This window comes from Gossypium raimondii, chromosome 6 (assembly GCF_025698545.1).
Source record: "Gossypium raimondii isolate GPD5lz chromosome 6, ASM2569854v1, whole genome shotgun sequence".
Classification (NCBI taxonomy): domain Eukaryota; kingdom Viridiplantae; phylum Streptophyta; class Magnoliopsida; order Malvales; family Malvaceae; genus Gossypium; species Gossypium raimondii.
In genome coordinates this window covers 34,258,267-34,273,189 of record NC_068570.1, presented here as the reverse complement: position 1 = coordinate 34,273,189, position 14,923 = coordinate 34,258,267, and the positions used below count along the sequence as shown (strand labels likewise).

Here is a 14,923-nt window from a genome sequence, read left to right as displayed (position 1 = left end):
TTGAATCTAAAATAATCCTAGTCAAAATATCCATGTATAAAATTAAATCCAAATAACTAAACATGAAATAATCGTAACCTAAAAAGATCTTACCCTCAAATTCAAACCCAAACCTAACTTTAAACCAAAATGACCAACTCAAAACTCATAACCCGAAAAAACCCAAAAAATCAAATTGATTTAGTCTAGATTGATCGACCCAAAACCAATTCGGCATGCCTAATTGACAAGTCTATGTGAAAGAGAAATTATATTACAAATATGCATATTAAAATGGTGTGACTATCAATTACATCTTCAAGATAACATTATTTTCCTCAGGTAAAATATATCTATATTAATAATAAATTTTTATTAAGTTTGTATCACTAATTAATTGAAAATCTGTTTAATTGATAACTTATAAGTGTAAAAGCTAAATCATAGTCTAGAAAACTATCTATTAATTTTATATATATTCTAAAAAGTTCATAAAAAATAACATTCACCTAGTGTTTTTTAAAAAATTATTCTAGAATTAGATTGTGTTATTTTTGACGTTTTACTTAAATTTAATTTTTAACATAATATAATATTAAAATTGGAATGATTATGGATCTTTATGTAATATGAAAGTATGTATTTAATTATTTATGATTTTAAATTTATATTAATAACACAATCTTTGATTTAAATTGTGTTACAAACTAACCAAATATCAATTTAAATATAAAATTATCAAAATACCCTAATTAATAATGAAAGAACAAATAAACTATAGTTACATTACTAAATTCGCTAAAGATAGCTACTATATTATTGTTTTTTAGAAGAAAAGGCAGGTAATTCTAAAATTTAAAATAAAAATCACATTCTATAAAAGTCGCCCACTAATAAAAAATTTAAAAAGCAAATCAAGTTCTTAAAAATCACAATTCACATCAAAGTTTTCATCTAACTATTTTACAAGTAGGTTGTTTTATAAAATTTTTACTTAAATTTAATTTTTAAAATATAATATAAATATTGAAATTGGAGTGATTATAGATCTCAATGTAATTTAAAAGTATATATATTTAAATATTTCTAAAATTTTATTTTTAGTGCTGTAATTATCACACGCATATGGCACGTGTCTAGTAAGTAGTAACGAATCAAAGCAATTCAGAAGCAACAGATTAAATAAGGTTATCGATATAGATCACCTACATAGTTTGAAGGAACAGCCAGTCTCGTGTGTTGTTCATTTTGAGCCAAAAGAAACCCATAAATTTATTCATGCATCAACAGATATCTTCTCCGTTCCTCGCGGAAAAACTGCTGATCTTTTCTTACCTCCCTTGCTTGCAATTTCATTATCATGAATATTTTAAAATTTAAATTATTTATATTTTACCATATCTGATAATATTATAATACATTTCTTATTAAATTCGAGAACTGTTTAGAGCACAAACCTAGAGCTTCCCAATCCCCAACCTACCGTTACACCCTTAAATTTTTTGTTTTTATTATTAATCTTTCTAAAAGAAAATTCGAAGGAAAGACCTAACCTTTTTTTTTTTCATTTATTGTTTATTTTTATAATACAATTTCAGTAATCCTCTCTTTCGTACTCAAACCTTTAACAATTTAGCCATTCAAACTGCAAAATCATGTAACGACCTGATTTAGATAAATATTAAAGAATTTAGCCATTTTAGTAACTCTCAAAGACCAAAAAACAAAAGAGTTTCATTCAGCACCTCACAAAAATCTGTAAAAAGAAACAAAAGTACAGGTATGAAGAACATAAAAAGGTAAATTTCTCAGTGAAACCAATAACTAATGCACAAACAAACAAGCACCGACCATATTAGGTATTCAAAGGACAAACCAGGTTGATGGAAATGCCCAGTACACAAACTCAATTCAATATAGAGCACACAGCAATTTCTCTAACTTCCTGATTCAATGCTTGTGAGATCTTAAATTACTACGAAACATGACACTGAATCAAATAGGGGGGAACTAAGAGAATGACTGGTGAAACTATACTATGTAAGATACGTGTGAATGGTTCATCTGATACCAAGAAAAAAAAGGAGAGGACAACCATGTCAGAAATAGCATGAAGTCTATTCTCAGCTGTCCCCATGACACAAAAGGCACATAAATATTTCAAAATATTAATAGGACCTGCAACTAGTGCCTATGCGCATTTGTTTTGCATTGCATGTTTATAAGAACATAATGGAAACCATATGGCCGCAGGACAGGGAACTGAACCTTTGGTGTGCTGTGCACCCTTGGCCAACATCCTCGAAACAAATGTCAACCTCCATAAGAGAGTGACACCTTAAGAATGCATTTACGAAAAATGGCTATGAACAAGAGTTATAGTAATGGGAATTCATTAGTACAATGTTACAATTGCTCACCAGGAAAACAAATGAAATGCGCAGCTACCAAATTAATAGAGACCCAATATTCTTAGCTCTGTCACATGGCTGGGATCTAGTTCTGGGGTGTTCTTATTATCTTCTCGGTCTTCAACGACATATTCCTGACATTATGGTCATCAGGGTACGTGATATGCTAAATATATTCTGCTTTGACACTAATAAACAAAGCTAGACAATATATTACAATCTTGGGTTGACCAGACAGAATAAAATAATATATATACACCATCGTTACCAAGATGATAATACGAATAAACAGAATATCTTAGCTAAACTAGTTCATGGATGCTCCTATATTGCAATACTAAAACATAATTTAGCTCTGCATAATGAAACGAACTGCACAAAACTTTGTTATAAAATACGTTGATGAATGCAACACTAAAGATTCAATAGCACACTGAAGTGTTAAATGAAACCAGCATTTTAGTTTTACCTCAGATCTGAAACATATCAAAACAAACACCAAAACCAGGATTTTCTAATCAAATTTTTACGACATACCTTTGTTAATTCCTGTTTTGCAAGAACATGATAATGCCGCTCGTTGATCCTCTGGCCACATATAATAGCAATGAAGAAACCATAGAGTAAACCCACCAAAACAATTGCTAAAACTGCACATCAAAACAAAATACCATACACTATAAAATATTTGTTTTGATAGTATCACAGGAAGATGGTAAACTTGGCATGCTGACCACTCGTGCAATCTTCAAGCAAGTCATAAGGAGTAGAATCGTCAATTATTGAACTACAATGGCTTATTGGTACAATAATATTATAAACAAAGCTAGCCACAAGTAATAACAGAAATGCCCTGATCTAAACAACTAAATTAATAGATTTAGGTTTGGTTGGGTTGGGTTGGGTTGCTTGGATCCAATATTTAGAAATATCATACTATTTTCTTTATTCTCTGCCCTCTAGTTTTATCTATAAAGTATTTCCTCACACCTTAAATTGGATGCTTTTGCCATAATAAATTTCTTTTTCATTTTACCAAAGCATCCTTCACCCTTTCAAAAAACCACCTAGTTCATTTTAGCAACAAAACAACATTTATCCTCAGGATTTCAGTAAAAGAACTATGTCAGAGAGCGCAGTCAGTTATCCTGAAGTTTGATACAGTTAAAGAGGTTACATGTTCACTATTACTTTCTTACGGTTTCAGCTCAAAATGGCATATTGGTTTTATCTTTTCCCAATTCTTGAATGCAACCATAAATTTAACAGTACGCCTGCATGATACACTAGTATGCTTTCTTGCTGCATAAATACAAGTGCAATATTTTCCATGCTATAATTCCAATCTGTCATAGTAGTAAAAGTAACCTTGATAGTTAAATAAGATTAAAGTTACATAATAAAAGTGTGAAGACATAAAATTGCTTTCCTTGTTGAGACTTCCAGCAATTTATGGTGGCTGGAAAATGGAATAGTGATTTTTTCTACTCCAAACACTTATTTACATCTGATTTAATAAATTCCATTTAACTTTAATTCTGACTAATTTGAAAATGGACTAAAGCAAGCTTAATTTGTTTATTTTATTTGAACCCAAAATAGAAGAGGGGAAAAATGAAGTTTTAAAGCAGCATAATCCCTAAAAAGTAGAAACTGTGCTTAATGCTGCAAAATCAACTGTGCAAATATTTACAATATACAGAGTGGAAGGAAAAAAATGAAGCATCATAAACACTGAATGGGAAATTCAATGATTATGAAATTTTGCATTTCAAGCAGTTTTACAAATTCAACAAAAGTTTGAACCAAAAAATATCAAGGTATTCGAAACAAGTGGAACAGCACAAAGCTTGTATGTCAGTATGTTTTGTGCCTAAGAGCCTTTATCATAATCACAGAGAGAGAGAGAGAAAGCAGTACCTGCCATAGTATAGAACCCATAAGGATGTTCATCATAACCAAACATTTCTCTTAGTTCCTCTCCATAAAACTTGTAGACCAGCACCCCTAAAAATGCCACAATCTGTTCAAAGCAAGGTTTCAATTTGCATGATATGTTTATTGTAACACGGAACGACCCTCATAATTGATCCAAGTAATCATATTGAATCAGTACACAGATGCAAGAAAAAAATCCTAGATGTAAATGTAGGAATCAAGAGCAGTGAATTGAGTTTCAACAAGTTAGAGATTCAGCTCGAATTTACGCAGCAGAAATAGTTATTATATTTTCACAGAAGGTGTTGACCCACAGAACTCCAATGAAACTATGTTACTTACAACTCTTTATTTTTCCTAACCAGTAGCATCAAATGAATGGTGGACACTTCAAAATATACAAGGGCTCGAAGATATTTTTATTTCATTAAAAGAGATGGACACTTTGGAATAGAACAAATACCCACATCTTACACTTGAACCCAGTTTTGAGCAACAAAGCAAAAAACAAAAGACTTGCAGAAATTGCTGTCGGATGCACACTAGAAGAATGATGGAAGAATATCGCAGCATGACTAGACACAATGTTGTTTCCAGAGGTTTGACTTTAATGTAAAAGGGTGGATAAATTACATAACTATTAGCTAATACATGGATTCTAGCCTAGACCAAGGTCTTCAGATTAGCACGTTTGGTCAATGGTTTCGAAGGTTTAAGGAATTATTTGGAGTTTAACAGTCTAGGAAAGAAAAGGTAAAGGCTAGACTTGAAGGCATAAAATGATCATGCAAACAAGAAGCTCATGGTCGTAGTATCCAATGTGAAGGCAAACAAAATAAGAACAAAATGAAAGAGATGAAATGATGTGGTTTAGGGGGAAAACAGAAGCAAATCATTAGAATTAGGGCAGAACAAACAAGTAACAAAGAAGATATCTAGTACTTAATAAATAAATCTGAAATAATAAAATATTATCAAAATAAGTAAAAGCTCCTGTGTCATTCTCCCCGGCTTAGAAAACTTTCACAATTTAATCTTTCTTCCTTTCTAAACTAGTAATTCCCCGTTTCAAATGACCTCCTCTGTCAATCTTCTTGCCCTTTTCTCAGCCATATGCAACTCCTCGTTATGAAGTTTCAGTTCATCTTGAAGCTTGTGCAATGACTCATATAATGTTATAGCCATGTTCCCTTTGGCATTGCTCTCTAACCTAACTTCCATCATATTCTTCTCTAATAGAGAAGTCTGAAGAGAAACACAAATTTCTTCCCCCTGTTTAGTTTCAAATTGGAATATGTGAAGATCACCAGCAACTTGCATCTTGGAAAATACAGCAGTAGTGCTGCCAAATTGCATTAAGTTTCTTAATTCAGATGATTGTAAATACTCCTTAGGAATAGGACGAAAAAAGTAAACCCTGCGTTTGTTGATACCCAAAATTATCCATCCATGTATTAGTCCAATTGGATCATCAATTTAGTGAACACAGAAAAAAATTGAACTCCTATAAGGAAGTGTCCTCAATAGTAGAAATTGTTTTCTGGCATCATCTTTTGTAAGATATTCATGTTCCATTAAATAATAATGAGAAAAGGAGTATCCAATTCCCACTCTCGCCTCGCTCAAGTAATCTTAATTTTGTCTAGGAGAGTATTCCATTCAGTGGACAATTCAGGGCTACCAATGAATCAGATTTCAGCCAAGATCTGTAACATAGACAATTTCATAGCATCATCTCTTCTAGCAGGGTAATAACCCACAATTTAATCATGTTGTAATTGAAAAAAGGCACGAACTTTGGATCCTTTACAGCCATGTCTTAGAACATGATTAAATATGCTTCTTTCAAATATGCTTTTGCAGCATAATACTTCCTCTTACTTCAATCCTTAGCAGCTTTGACTTCCACCAGTGGGTCACCAATATATTTATTATCATCTAACACAGTGTATTCCTTATTCCTGAGATCAACAGATTTGGAACTAGTTACAACTTTATGACATTCAAATAAATAATTGTTGTCCTGATGCCAAGGGAAATAATCGTGCAAAATTATTAACAAAAAGTCCTCATTCTTGCATCTTTCATGAATTTCATCCACTAGCAATTGATTCACACTATTAAAATTTAGGTCTTGAACCAATTGTCTGAGTAACATGCTAGTGGTGTAAACTAAGAGCCATGTCTTAGAAGAGCACTTTGACTCTAGGCCAATTTGATAACCAATTGATTCAACAAGACTCCCTTTTCTAAGGGTATTCTAGCACAACCTGTTACTCTAGAAACAACTTGAACCTGATTTTCAGCAATGACTTTACGAAACATAGCTTTGACATTGAATGCAAGTAGTTTTTCTTCGAAAGACTACATCACCTTCACACTGTTAAATGCCTTCAAACTTTCAAGGTCTTTCTTGAATTCAGCAATGAGTTTTCTCTCGGCAGAATCAGATTTGATTGTAAAAACTAGATCAGTTATTTTTACTCCATCAACATCAGACCTTGTGTCCTTTGAGATAGCCAAGAGATTTCCAATTTGCCTCCAATCCTCACCTTCTTTTGAGAAGGTGGCTATCATTCTATGAAAAACCAAAGACACTCCTTAAACAAGATACGCACCAATTTCTTTACGTTTTTCTGGATACACATTATAAAAAGGATCTAATAGATCGTAATCTTGTTCTTTCACATGCAGCATATCATGAAAATCAAGAACATTATGTCAAATTGGTTGTGGGCCCCTTCCAGAATCTCCATTGGGATTTCCACTTGTTCCTGCCCAAACTAGAATAAATTGAACACGATAATTCTTCAATTGTGTGTCGTATCGCAGCCACTTCTATTCTTGACCCTGGTTTCCTCTTCCTCAACCTCTAAGACATCCAACTGTGGCTTAAAATCAAAGTTTTTAACAATAATCTTCTTTCAATTGGAAAGTTACAAAATGTGCATGCGTTATGCATAAAAGTTTTTCATACACACACACACCTAGCTGAATTCCCCTAATGCCAATAGGACTCAACTTACAAGTTACTACAGTTGTAAATTATCAATATTGCAACTATAAACTAACTACATTAACATGTAATGACTAGATAACCTAATTCCATTCCCTCAAAAATGAAGAGGCTAACAAAATCACTGAGTTACAGTAAGTCTAGAATCACAACCTAAGTATCCTTGAATAAGATAATTGATGAAAAATTAATAAACATGCAGTAGAGTAACTTTATCAACATGGTTTCAGACTCAGGGTCCAGCAAATAAAGACCAAACAAGTTTTAGTTTACACTAATCATAGATTTCATTCTTTGGATCTTTGTTCTCTTAAACATCTGGCAGTAGCATGTAACCATATAAAAAAATTCCAATTTCATCACATTTCAAGGAAAGTGTCGGGAAAGTAAAATGGCATGGGATTTCAATCATACCAGCTGAACAATTACAAAGATGAATGCGTGGTCCCTAGCAACAAGGAACTGGAATTTTAATCTCAACCACCACCGGTCAGGTGGGACATTTGCACGTAAGATGAACAATGCCCTGCACTCTGTACAGTGAGCAAATGCAAAGCCCTCCTATAGATACAAAATAAAGTACAATAAATAGTATTAGTTATCAAATCAAAAATAAAATTTACTGCATAAAGATAATAAAATGTATATTTATTTTAGCTACATGTGCAAAAAGTAGATCGACTCATAGGTATTCAATATTCAATATTGTAAGGAGTATTTTAAACAACCTAAGCAGATATAAGTTGCAAATTCAAGTTCTTTCAGCAAGACAATTTGATATCAAAGTAAGGCTGGATACAAAATTATATTGTGTAAAATAAAGAATAATGTTTATACTAGACACTGTAATTCTCAGATTGTGCAACGTAAACAAGCCAAATGCGAGACTCAAATTGTGAGTGTGCCAAACTTCCCTTAATGGTCATTTTAAACATGAATATCCCATAGCTACAGTAATTTCCAATACTAATTTTCTATTCAGGTTCAAGAGAAGACAGCAAAGAAACAAGCATTAACCTTAGTTGACCTCCAGTTATCAAGACAGGATCTATGGACATACTTCTGAGTGCCCCTGCAGTGGCAAGGTGCAATTAAGTCATCCCCTGAAAATAAGTAACCATTTGCCTCAACATAAGTTATCTTCAGTTTTCTCAGGTAAAAGGAAACCCCACCATTCCAAAATGGTTATAGGAAACTTATTAAAGAGAAATATGCATTTAAGTGGTAAGCACCTTCATTATCAAGGCATATACGGCATTGTGGGTGGTCGGCATTCACCAGATGGCTGGTTTCATCAACATTAATTTCTTCCAAATCTTCACTAACAACAATACAATCCCCTCCAACAGCTGCAATTTCACATTCTTCAGATGTTTGTGAAATATCGGGCTGGCATAAGATGGGCTCTCTTTCTGAAATATCTTCTTTTCGACTATCATTTGATACTAATTGCATCGCTAACAATACTGAATCTCTACAATAATGTTAAGATCATAGCCCGAGCAATGGTTCCCACTGCACATTTCAGTAAAAGCTGAGGAACCTGAAAAATATGGAAAAACAAAGTTACTCTAATCTATAAACAAAACTTGCATGAGAAAATTAAGGTCTACCAATACTCTGAATGCGGATGACACCACCAAATATGAGGCAATCAGCATTCTAAATTGCTTTCAACACTTTCAATAAATTTCAAAACTAAACTAACTAGGAACTAAACAACAAGCTATTTCAAAGCCATATATATACATATATAAACTGCAATAAATTAGCCAGATTTTTTTATATGGGTTTGAATCAATGAGAAATTCCATATCAGCAGACATCAATCAAATAGAGATATTGAAAAGATTCTATATTTTCTCTCTCTTCCCTAGTAAATCTCCTGATTCTTTTAATTCTTCTTCCTACCATACCCCTCAACCAAGAATCTTTGCATAAAAAATATCAACCAAAAAAAAAAGAGGAGAATATATAACCAAAAACCATACGGTGCACGAGAATAAAGTCTTAACGAGTTCAATTATGAAAAGGAAGAACTTTCAGAAAAACTACTGAAATCAAGAAAGGCCCGAGTTGCCAATTGATGAGAATATAAAAAACAACCGAAGCTCTTCCAAGATTTGTGAAGACAGAAAAAACAAAGGCAAATTAATGAATTTTAGGAATTCAACGTGTTTGGAGTTAAAATTGAAGGGCAAACCTCAAACCTGACATTTAAATGTTTTGAGGATCTTCAACATTGATATTCATATGCATTTGGGTGATTACTTTTTACAGTTCAATTTCCAGATAAAGTCAATCAAATTCTAGAAAGGAGAAGAAAACAGAGACGGAAGAATGGACGGGGCAGAACCTTGGAGGAACACAACAGACCAAAATGAATTGATAAGAAAGAGAAGAAAAATAAACAGCTAAAATTAGATTTTTTGTTTCTTGGTTATAACTAAAAATAGATTTTATTTATTATTTAAGATTTAATTAATTATTAATTAATTATTACAAAATTTAACATTGATAAAGTTACCATGTAGTTTAGAAACTAAGGGGACAAACGATTCTTTCCTCCACGTTAGCAAAATTGCATCATCGTTAGATAAAATAAATTTCATTCTTTGAATTTGTTTTTAATTATAATAGAATGGCAAATCACTAACAACAACAATATTAATGAAACTCAAATTCAGCCCATAATTAGAGCGAGGAACACCCTAATCATCATGTCAACTTATGGAATTTTTGAAATTTTTTAAAATTTGTTAGAATAACACAAAATAATTAAATGAAAGTATAATTATTATTTTAGTAATTATAATTTCTTGTAATTACAAAATTTGTAATTTACTTATTTAGTTGATAAATTGTAATCATGTTAGATAGTACAAATTTTAATTATATAATTTATATTTTTTAAATATTAATTACTATAAAAAGTATTAATATGATAAAAATAATTTCTTTAACAAAAATTAAAATCAAATCATGATAAGTATTATGTTAGTTTAAAATATATTTGATAATACAAGGGTAAACTACATATATGGTCACCCAACTATCAAACATTTTCATTTTAGGCATCCAAAATAAAAAAAAAAAGTTTGTAATTTAAACACTCACGTTACATAGTTCGATCATTTTGATCATTCTCGTTAAAATCGCAAAAGGCAAGCTGATGTGACAGTTAAAAAGCCGATATAATAATAAATTTAACCTTAACTTTTACATATTATATCAATTTAGTCATAATTTTAAAAAATTAACCCTTAAAATTTACAAGTAGTCTCAATCTAATCCTAATTCTAAAAAATTCAAAAAAATATAAAAATACACATTTTAAAAAAATATATATAATAATAATTTTATATTAATGTGTATGATTTAGGGTTTTATATTAACGTTGTTAATTTTAGGGTTTTATAAATTTAATTTTTAGTTTAATGTTAATGTTAAATAAATATAATTACATTAATATTAAATAAAATAATAAATTTTCCACAACGTCCCTCTTCCTTTCCCCCTCCCCTGCCACCATCCCCGTCTCTCTACCCATCCGTCTCCCTCCCTCCCTCCACAAGACGATTTAAGACCTTTTTTTTATGTTCAAAATTTTGAGTGCAGTGGATAGTGAGTTTTAATCTATGGATATTAATGGAAATATAAGGAAGTTTACACAGAGGATTCAGAATTTCTCCACTATTAAAGAAACTAAGGTCTACTCTCAGAATTTTATTGTTGGTGGCAATAAAATGATAACTCTAATCTTCTTGTTGGTTATGTTTTAGTTTGCATTTAACTCCCATGACTTGGATTTTCTGACTTATTCAGTAGGCGACTTCTTGTCTACCCAAAGGGGTACAAGGTGGACCATTTGTCAATTTAATTAGTTGTTGTAGACTCATCAACTTTGCCTTTTGGATGTAGTAGATATGCCCAATTTGGATTAGAAATCATCAACCAAATTGATCATAAAAATTCCATAGCAGGAGGTATTTTGTTGCAACAATCACATTTCTATAAAACAAAGGATCAGCATTTTATGATTCTTTTTACTTCATTTAATGGGTATAGTTATTTGATTCTAAACTAATAGAAACCAAAGGAGGAGAGGGACGGTGCTGGGGGAAGGGAGGGGGGAGAGCAACGGAGGTGGGGGAGGTCCAGTGGGGAGAATGAGAGGGACGGGGTGGGGATTTTTATTTTATTTAATATTAATATAATTATATTTATTTAATATTAAATTTAAGTTTAAATTTATTATATTTTAAAAAATATCTATGTATTTTTATATATTTTCTTGAATTTTTAGAATTAGGATCAAATTGAAACTATTAGTAAATTTTGAAGGTAATTTTTTAAAATTATTACTAAATTGATATAAAATGTAATAGTTTAGGGGTAAATTTGTTCTAGCGCATATTTGCTGGGTTATTCCTCTTTAATATTTAACATATATTTCTTATCATCATCCATTAACCTTTAATCAAGTTCATATCATCTGAACTTGAATCTGCATCATTAAGATTAATAAGATCTCTTTCTTTTAAGAACTCTTCGAAATTTAGAACATTTCAATTTCACCTATAATTGAAATTATGAAATATACAACTTGCTAGTGTCACGAGCTGCGGTTTAAAGCCTATGACTATCACACAAAATGCATCCCATGGCAATCTATCGTTTAGATGGCGATCATTTGACCCACGAGAGTTGGCCCGATTCAAAGAGCTATTGAAGAAGCTTGTCCATTTGAAGCCTTGGTGGCCCACTGATGCGGATATTGAAAGTTAGGCTACCTTGGTAAATAAGGAAACTAATCTTAAAAGATTGATGAGAATAATATCTTGTAAGATTACATATGATTTGATTGTGTAAATCTTTTAAATCCCTTAATTGTATGGATTGACTTTATCTCGTCCATCGATGTAACTTGATCTAGAACGTTAGTTTTGGGGGAGCTCAACTATAAATAGAAAACATCCCTCTCACTTGTAAATTATCTATTGATCCATTATTTTCATTGTTTCTTGTATTCTTTGAGAAAGTGAATACAATTGAGAGTATTTACTAAAACACCTTTCGTGCATTATTTTTTGTGGTTATTCTATTCTTTGAGCCTTCTTTTGATTTATGTTACTTTCGCTATATAAATTGGTGCCTTAAAGGAATTCTTTGTAATTTCTCAATTGTTTGGTGGTTAGGTTGACTTAAGCATGTTTGAAACGAAAGGATTGCCTAAGGCCACATGGATTGTGAGATTAAAGTTCTAGTCCCGTGACAAGTGGTATCAGAGCTTAGGTTATAAAGGCACTGTAGAGATGTCGAAAGAAATTTTTGATTAGAATGAGTCAAAGGAGACCCATTGGTGGGCTAGAAAACCAACCCTATTGAAGGAAAAGTTGTCGGTTGTAAAGGAACGAGTGACCAATCTCGAGGAGTCCATGGGGGATGTGAAGAAATCACTCGAAGACTGGCAAGAATAATCCAAGGACTATGTGATGATGTTTCTTAATTCCAATGTGGAAAAGGTACAAGAGTTGTTAAATTCCACTAGGAGTAAGCTGACAGAGAAAAACGATGCTCTCAAGGCCATGGTGATGTCTTTGAAGAAAGAAACAATGACTACGATGAAAGCATTAAGCACCTCAAAGGAGAGCTTACCTTGTGTTGAGCAACTATGGGGAATGGAGTTTCAAGTGTAGCACTCAATTGTGAGGTAGATGTCTCAAAGTCGAAAGAGTTTACAGGGACAAGGTCTGCATGTGATGTGGACAATTTCTTGTGGTGGATGGAGCACTACTTCCATGCCAAAGGCATCATAGAGGATGCGATAAGTAAATACAACTTCTATGTTTCTTAACGATATTGCGCTTTTATGGTGGCGAGGCAGGTCCACAGATAAAAGGCATAGTGAGATTCGGATATGGGAAGAGTTCCAACATGAGTTAATGGGGTAGTTTTATCCAGAATTTGGTGAGGGCGAAGCTCGAGCAAAGTTTCAATAGCTTACGCAATGAGGCACAATGAGGGAGTATGTTCGATAAGTAAATACTACTTCCATGTTTCTTAATGATATTGCGCTTTTATGGTGGTGAGGCAAGTCCACAGATAAAAGGCATAGTGAGATTCGGATGTGGGAAGAGTTCCAACATGAGTTAAATGGGTAGTTTTATCCAAAATTTGGCGAGGAGGAAGCTCGAGCAAAGTTTCAATGGCTTACGCAATGAGGCACAATGGGGGAGTATGTTCGAGAGTTCAAGGAACTCTTGCTTCAAAATTCAAATGTGACCGATATTGAAGCATTTCTTGCTTTTAAGAATGAGTTAAAATCGAGGGTCAAACACGAATTAGAACAATGAGGTGTCTAAGAATTGTCAAAAGCCAGATGATAGCGGAGTCTGTGGTCAAGCTGGGTCTAGGGAAAGACTTGCTTGAGTTTTCCAAGTCTGAGGAAATGGGCATATGTGAAAGGAATCATAAGGAAGATAATGGCAATGGAAATGACGATGGTTGTAATGGGAAACCACGAGTTGGGAAGAGGAAACCCAAAAAAATAGGGGCAAGATCACATGCTTTCTTTGTGGCAATTCAAATATGTTGAAGAAATGTCCAAACAAATCTGTGCTTTTTATGAAGGACAAGTGAAAGGTAAGGCTATAAAACTTAGGTCGACTGCAAGGGGTGCCGAAGCCAAGGAGACTGAAAACAAGAAGAAGTCAGTGGAGAGCTTCTTGTGTCATGGTCCGCATAGGTTACGAAAATATCTTAAGAAGTCTGCTGTCGAAGAAGACAGTGGGTCAAACAAAGTTCCTAAGAAACTTGGTTCGAACGCAAAGGGTGTCGAATCCAAGAGGGCAAAGAGGAGTAAGAAGAAGCGTGTAAAATACTTCTTGTGTTGTGATCCGGATGAGTTACAAAACTGTCCAAAGCAATCTAAGTTAGTCGTTGTTAATGAAAAGACAACATCGAAGCTTGTTGAGTCATCGTAGGGGCTTCAACCTAAGGAAGAGGTGAGTATGGCATCGGACTTAGAGGAAGAAGTAGCGATGCAAACATTGAAGCTAGGACCAATGAGGTTTAATTTGAGGAAAGCGACGGAGTTTGCTGAGTCGTCGACAAGGCTTCCACCCACGAAAGAGGTGAGTTGTGCATCAGACTTAGAGGAAGAAGTAGCGATGCAAACTTTGAAGCTAGGATAAATGAGACTCATTTCTATTAACTCATCAGAGGAACTACCACCTAAGAGAGTGGGTTGTGCATCAAACTTTGCAAAAGTGGTGATGCAAACTGGACAGTTGAACAGAGTAAATGTTGCGATTAAAGTACATTCCAAACACTTTGGTAGTGTTTTACATTCTAACTTGTTGGCTTTACAAGAACATAGGGGCCCTTTCAAAGCAATGAGACCGAGGGATTGTGGGCATACTGAAGCCTAGTTATGAGAATCAAGAGAAATCCAATTGAAGTGAGTCATAATGTGGGCAAATGAGAGCCATGGCTTCTTGCCAATGAAATGTGCTAATGAGTGGGACAATTTAAGTTAAGAGGCGACTAAAGCCAAGGAAAAAGTTTTGAAGGAAGG

At 33.2% G+C, this 14,923-nt stretch overlaps 1 protein-coding gene across 6 annotated transcripts; it reads right to left on the bottom strand.

Moving 5' to 3' along the window:
* Positions 1-1,660: 1,660 nt before the first annotated feature.
* On the bottom strand, positions 1,661-9,768 carry LOC105774011 (uncharacterized). 6 transcript variants are annotated; one of them, XM_012596299.2, is made up of 8 exons: positions 9,555-9,757; positions 8,577-8,887; positions 8,362-8,447; positions 7,759-7,905; positions 4,311-4,413; positions 2,928-3,040; positions 2,400-2,524; positions 1,661-1,735 (listed from the first exon to the last, which is right to left on the bottom strand). In XM_012596299.2, the coding sequence occupies exons 2-7, from the start codon at positions 8,797-8,799 to the stop codon at positions 2,432-2,434; spliced, it is 765 nt and encodes a 254-aa protein (XP_012451753.1). In that variant the 5' UTR covers positions 8,800-8,887; positions 9,555-9,757; the 3' UTR covers positions 1,661-1,735; positions 2,400-2,431. The 6 variants fall into 6 exon arrangements, with proteins under 6 accessions (XP_012451753.1, XP_012451752.1, XP_012451751.1 ...); XM_012596298.2 differs by lacking the exon at positions 1,661-1,735 and adding an exon at positions 1,755-2,297; XM_012596297.2 differs by lacking the exon at positions 1,661-1,735 and adding an exon at positions 2,138-2,316.
* Positions 9,769-14,923: the final 5,155 nt, after the last annotated feature.

Bases quoted from the DNA above. Each gene is read 5' to 3' on its own strand.
- LOC105774011 (XM_012596295.2), bottom strand. From the start codon at position 8,799: ATGCAATTAGTATCAAATGATAGTCGAAAAGAAGATATTTCAGAAAGA. The intron at 4,414-7,758 runs GTATGATTGAAA...TGCTTTGAACAG, and splicing joins TCTTTGTAATTGTTCAGCTG to ATTGTGGCATTTTTAGGGGT. The intron at 2,525-2,927 runs GTATGTCGTAAA...CCATAATGTCAG, and splicing joins CAAAACAGGAATTAACAAAG to GAATATGTCGTTGAAGACCG.